The sequence below is a fragment of the Olea europaea genome, chromosome 9, assembly GCF_002742605.1.
Source record: "Olea europaea var. sylvestris chromosome 9, O_europaea_v1, whole genome shotgun sequence".
Taxonomy (NCBI): Eukaryota; Viridiplantae; Streptophyta; class Magnoliopsida; order Lamiales; family Oleaceae; genus Olea; species Olea europaea.
The window spans coordinates 2852957-2859572 of record NC_036245.1 but is presented as its reverse complement, the minus strand read 5'-3'; the positions used below and the strand labels follow the sequence as shown (position 1 = coordinate 2859572).

General features: G+C 36.0%; 1 protein-coding gene across 1 annotated transcript; it reads left to right on the top strand.

Moving 5' to 3' along the window:
* The first annotated feature begins 2011 nt into the window (after positions 1–2011).
* LOC111399819 lies at positions 2012–3093 on the top strand. The gene is made up of 4 exons (XM_023027312.1): positions 2012–2020; positions 2063–2242; positions 2328–2678; positions 2749–3093. Exons 1-4 carry the CDS (start codon positions 2012–2014, stop codon positions 3091–3093), a joined length of 885 nt encoding a protein of 294 aa, XP_022883080.1.
* The last annotated feature ends 3523 nt before the right edge of the window (positions 3094–6616 follow it).

Below are 6616 nucleotides of genomic sequence, written 5' to 3'. Positions count from 1 at the left end.
AAATTTTATCTGAGGCATTTTTAAGAATGTCCAATTATAAGGGTTAGAGTTGAAAAGTGTACTTTTTTAATAATCCTTGCAAAAATGTCCAATTTTTAGATCAAAATGTCTACTTTACCCTCATGAAAACATTAATCAATTTTATATCACTTTAGCACAATTTTTAAGAAGAGCAAATAACTTCCACGAGAAGCTACAATAATGTTGCTATTACCTAGGTAAGTCCACTTACTTACACCACTTGCTTACATTTTTAATTATATTTTAATCAATTATTCTAGAACAAATGAAGAAGAAGCAAAAATTCCATTAACATATACGAAGAAGTATATGATTCCAACTTCAAAGAAATCATTTTAAGGAATTTACTGTAGTAGAAATTTGAAGTTGATTAAACTTTCATCATTTGTCGGTAGAAGGTATATTTATTTGAACTCTATTTTTTCGAACTCTCATTTTTTTGATAAATTTTATTTAATAGTTGTTGTTATATATGTTCAAATCTCAATTTTTTGATAAGGTATTTTTTCCCTTCAATGGACGAAATTATCCTAAGTATATATTTTTTGTACCATTCATTTTAAATAACTTAGTTAGATAATATACTTCTGTATTTAGAATAACATTTATGGTAAAATAAATTCTTGTAAAAATGGTGGTTGAAGTTGAAGAAGATGATAAATGCATGAAATCCCGTCATTTCATTCTTGACATTTTATAAATGTCAATAATGATAGTATAAATATCGTTCACGACATTTATAAATGTCGAGAATGATATTTATACTATCATTCTCGACACTGTCAAATGTTGACAATAACATTAAAAACTTGAGTAAGTTGGGAAAATTTCGTGTATAGCAATTCACATATTGCATGCAGGTAGCAATTTCGTTTTCGATTTTCGTTAGTGGTTGACGGTATTGTTGTTTATAACATGCAGATATGGGAGATGTTAAGAGATTTGTTGTCTCGTATGGTGGTAGATTCGTCAACATAGACGACGGGTGGAAGTGGTTAGGGAATCGAACAACATCAATTGTTGTTCGACATAATATTACATATGAAGAGCTTGTACATAAATTATTTAAGAAGCTGAATGTTGATAGAATGAAGTTCCGAATTCAATTGAAATTTACAGTTCCGAACATGAATATACCCCCTGCTGATGTAGCTGACGATGAGGATTTACAATGGTTTATGTCTATTCACACAGAAGCGGCGTTGTGTGTAATTGTAGATTAATATAATGCTGGAGAGCACGAACTGCATGTCGGAGTTGGGCCTTTGTCACCAATAGAAGATGCATTGTGTGGACGCAATGAATTCAGTATGTGCGAACTACAAGAGCCACAAACGATTGATAATATGGATGAAAGTTTAGGTGAAGGCAATTTGTTTATTAGAAATGCAATTGAGTCGATTGATGAAAAGGACATTGTGGAGAATCAGATATTCTTTAGCAACCAACAATTACACACAAGGCTTCAATTTAAGGCTTTGAAAGAGAAGTTTCATTTCAAGGTTAAAAAGTCGAATCCTAGATCTCTTACTGTGTGTTGTGTCGATATTACATGCCATTGGCTAGTACGAGCTTCTAAAATAAAAATTTCAGAAATATTTACGATTCGAGAGTACATACCTAAGCACACATGTTCTCTAGACGTTCGGCGAAATGCACAAATTCACGCAACGAGTGTAGTAATTGGACATCACATAATGCGAAGGTTGGACGATGCAAACCAATCATACGTTTCTACGAGTATTATTGGGCATATGGAACGTGAGTTTGGTGTACGGATTACTTACAACAAAGCGTGGAGGGCTAAAGAGAAGGGACTTTGATTTCTTCGTGGTACACCCGAAGAAAGTTTCCAGAAATTGCCATCATATTGTCACATGTTAACCGAGAAAAATCCAGGAACTATTGCACACATTGAACTCGACTCGAATAATATGTTCTTGTACTTCTTCTTAGCGTTCGGGCCTAGTGTACATGGTTTTCGAAGTACATGAGGCCAGTAATTTGTGTTGATGGAAGTCATTTGAAGGGCTAATATAAGGGAACACTACTAGTAGTTGCAGTGCAAGATGCTAACCTACAAATATATCCTCTTGCATGGAGTGTTGTCGATGGGGAAACAAATGCATCGTGGTATTGGTTCTTTGCAAAGTTGAAAAATGTCGTTGATGATTCAAACCAGCTAGTGTTTGTGTCGGACAGGAAGAAGAGTATTAAGCGGGCAATTACGAAGTTGTTCCTGGCATATCGAGAAAAATCTTATTGCTAGGTATAGCACTAGCAATGTCATCTTCTTATTCAAGCAGGCAGCGCTAGCATACCGCGTATCGGAATTTGATCAGTTCATGACACAGATAAGAACCAGTCGACCGTCAATGACATCTTACTTGGAACGTGCCGGTATATCCACCTGGTCACGGGCACATTTTGTTGGTAATCGGTACAACGTTATGACGAATAATATTGCAGAGTCACTGAATTCAGTCCTAAGGCGACAAAGAAGTTTCCCTATAATCTCGTTGATCGAAAATATTACGTCATTGATGCAACGATGGTTCTACGAGAGAAAAAGTGTATCCATGAAATGTAGTACGACTGTGACACCAAAAATTGATGATGATTTGAGAAAATCATTCGACGCCGGTGTAACTTTACCAGTACGAAATTTGGACGAACTCATTTTTGAGGTAGGTATAGCTACCGAACTTTGTACTGTTGACCTTATAGGTAACACATGTTTATGTCGAGAGTTTTAGATGCGACAAATCTCATGTTCACATACATCCCGAGCTGCTTGCGCAAAAGAAAAATCATTTGTATGATTTGTGCTCCCCTTACTACACCACAGAATATTGGCGAGCTGCGTACAACGAAGTTCTTCACCTCGTTGGCCGAGAGTCAGATTGGGTTGTTCCTCGATCTATTCGTTCCGTTGAAGTTTTGCCCCCGAATATACGTAGAGCACCAGGTCGACTTCCTACCCAACGTCAACGGTCAAAAACTGAAAGGTCGACGTTGAGACGAAAATGCGATCGATGTGGGGGTTCTGGACATAACAGGCAAACATGTTAGAATTCGACATCTTTAAGTGACGCGTATACTTGAATGACATTGTGTATTCCGATCGTCAAATGCCCTGATAACATGAATTATCAATGTTTTGAATTTTTCTCCTTTGTATTACTTGCTTTCTACCTCTTATTTTAAATGTTGTTGAATATATTTTTGACTTCTACTTTTTTCTGTTTCTTTCTTCGTTCTCTCTTGATATCACTTATTTGTAATTGCTTGTTGTAAAATTAAGTTTGTAATACATTTTGAATCCTTTATACGGATTCATCCCATTTTTTGTGATTTTTTTCTTATATTATTCTAGTCGTTCAAAATTTTATAGTGCACAAACAGGAAAATTCATATGGACATTCACTAAATACAAACAACACTTCATTTTAGAATGTCATAATGGATACAAACAAGAGAGGCCAGGTTTGGGGTATAACTACCAACAAGGAAAATCGTGCTTACATATATTCTTATGAACATTTGACTACGATATCATTTTGTTCATCAAATAAGTGAACAAGCACATATATATTTCATCACTGGGATTTTCTTAATCATTGTAGACACAATGTAGTAATGGATACAAAAGCAACCCATGAATGACTCGTTCTCCTAAGTCATTGGAGCAGACAAAATGGTAATCACAACAAAAGGAAACCATAACTCCAATACATATCGTAGACAACTATTTTACAAAATGGTGATCACCTATATGAATTTTATAGCACTACTATATGTACGTAAACATTTCACTTATGATGACTGCATCTTCTACATATCCTCCACGACGGACAAAGAGGACATATCACTGTCATACTCCTCGTCGAAGCTTATGATGATCACATCTTCATTTTCGACGGGAAATGCTCCAACATTTTCATCCAACAACACATGATGTGCTTCCGGTTGGACCGGTACTGGGACGATCTCACGATGAACTTGAATTGGTTCAATTTCATCGATTAGATTCGAAAAAGGGATTGGTTGAAGGCAAACCCTACGATGGCGGTTCGAAGGTTGACGAACATATGGAATTAATACACCATTTGATTGCCTTCACTCTTAGTTAAATTTGGTTGAATCATATTTATGTTGACATTTGATGCCGTTCTCGATATTTGTAACGTCGCTATCGACATTAAATAGCTGTTAATCTCGACACTTGACATTACGAATGTCTAGAACGACACTTGGACCAAAATACGATATTTCTCTACATTTCTTCGATTTTCGGACGTTTGATATGTCGTTCTCGACATTACATAGCTATGAATCTCGACGATTGATATTTCATTTGTCTAGAATGACAGTTCGAGAACATATTACATACTACCATATAAATCGAAATATGCAAACCACTGTGTAAACCAAAATACATTTTACGTACCACCACATAAAACCAAAATACATGTTATGTACCACCACCTAAAGCAAAATACATATTGCAAATGACGGTATCATGAACCGGCTGATCATCAACAGTCACACAAGCAAAGTACAGCTAAGCACGACAACTGTTTCACTATCAGGGATAAAGAAAGTATTCGTTATTCAAAAAATCGATCGCAATCTTTCTTCTGTATATTGACATCCTCTTTGCTGAAACTGATTCTATTGGATGCCCGAGAACAAAGCATTCTATATACTTGAGTACAAACATTATGCAATTTGGCCTGTACAATAAATGATTTTTCGTTAGTCGAAATTAGTATATACAATAGATTAACTAGGTAGTAAATAACAAGAGTTGAAATGCTCACCCATTGTTCGCACACGGCAGATAATGTATAATCTCCATCTTCATTGGATCATTTATATGTTTCCTTATATCTCTTCTAGTGGACAGGGGTAGACACTGCAGTAATCCTTGAACGACTGTGCATGTTGCTTCTGCGTATGCCTTGATTGCATCAGGTGTGTGAACATTATTGCTGCAGTCGTATATGTAGAATTTTCATTCAGGAATATTGACCAGAAACAGATAACATTCATTGTCTGGATATGAACTCGGAATTAATAAATACTTGCGTCCCATCCATATACGACCAGCTACAGGCAATGTACCGTTGACGTAACCTTGTAGGCGAGTTCCATCCGATTCACCTCTCTGGTTATATTCCATGTGCCGCCTCATTTGCTGACAACACTTCTCTTCAAATTGAAAATGCAAAATTGCATATTTTTTATTGACGAAAGTACAATCTTCATTCATACGCTACCTCAATAACTTCCGCTCCAGCTCAATATGCTAATGCAATAAATATATGTAACATATATTAGACATATTAACTACGAAATCAAATTTATTGTGATTGCAAACCTTCACTCACCACAATATTCAGATCATTCGTCGGATCCATTAAACTTTTTAGCATGTCTCTTCCATAGACATTGCCACGGCCATCGTCCAAATATGCACTGTATAACATAATTTAAATTATTGTCAAATAATTCAACAAATAATTTTTGACATTGATATAATAATGTTTAGCATTCGGACTATTCAGAATGAGTTACATTTGTTACCCAAATTGATTTCTCGATATCCAATTCCTAATATTTTTGTACTTGTTCATGTCGTAGTCTTCTAAGGGACGACCTGTGGGTGATGAAGCCTGTGTGTATTTCATCTTCTTTTTCCTTTCTCTTCTCCGCATGTCAACACTTTCTGCTGGTTGAGACGTTGATGTCTCATGCGATTGAACAGTAGGATTTGGACTTGCATTGAGAGGAACATCCTGCTGCATGGAACCTATAATGGCTTCCATTGTGAATTCTCAGTTAGATAATCTGTTTAGCATATTCTTGTTCTTTTCGTCAATGTAAGATCTAACAAAACATAAACTTGTATCAATATAAGACTGTATGTGCTCCTGTTGCTGCTAGAATAATTCTTGTTGTTTTCGAAGAATCGCCTGATAATGGGCTTCTTGTTGTTGCGATTCCTGTGCCATATGAGTGCTAAATATATTTGATAGAGAATTATCCATGTATAACTGCATACCACATAGCATGCAATCTTGCATTGATTTGTTATGTTGTTCGAACAGTTGCTTTTGGCTTTCAAGGATATCCTGGTTCAGGGCTCTATTCTGCCTTCAAGTTGCCACACAGATTGGACACATCTGATATCGTATGTTGCCTGCACATACCCAACATTTCTTCCATTCGGTCTTCAGTTACATATTTGGAGGCACCAGAAGCAGAACTAGGTCCAACTCCAGTTGAAGTTCTCGATGTACCACGACAGGTCGTTTCTTGCACACGTATGTTATCCGGTATTTGTGGTACTGCATTATCTACTTCTCCAGTGATAATGACATCTAATATATTATGTTCATCGTCAGCCGGCAGTGAAATATTTGTGTACCAGGGTGTTTGTAATTCTTCTTTTGTAGGCTGCAGCACTACAATAACTTCGATCTGTAATCATAACAAACTATCAGAATCCATTTGTTTAATTGAACTTGTTAATAATAAAATGCGAATGTCATTCTACGTTGAAAATAAAAAATTCATACATCTTGAGTAT

Excerpts from the sequence above, each read along its gene's own strand:
- LOC111399819 (XM_023027312.1), top strand. Across the intron at positions 2,243-2,327 it reads GGAAGAAGAGTATTAAGCGG|GCAGCGCTAGCATACCGCGT; the intron begins GCAATTACGAAG and ends TTATTCAAGCAG. Across the intron at positions 2,679-2,748 it reads ACGCCGGTGTAACTTTACCA|GTAACACATGTTTATGTCGA; the intron begins GTACGAAATTTG and ends TTGACCTTATAG.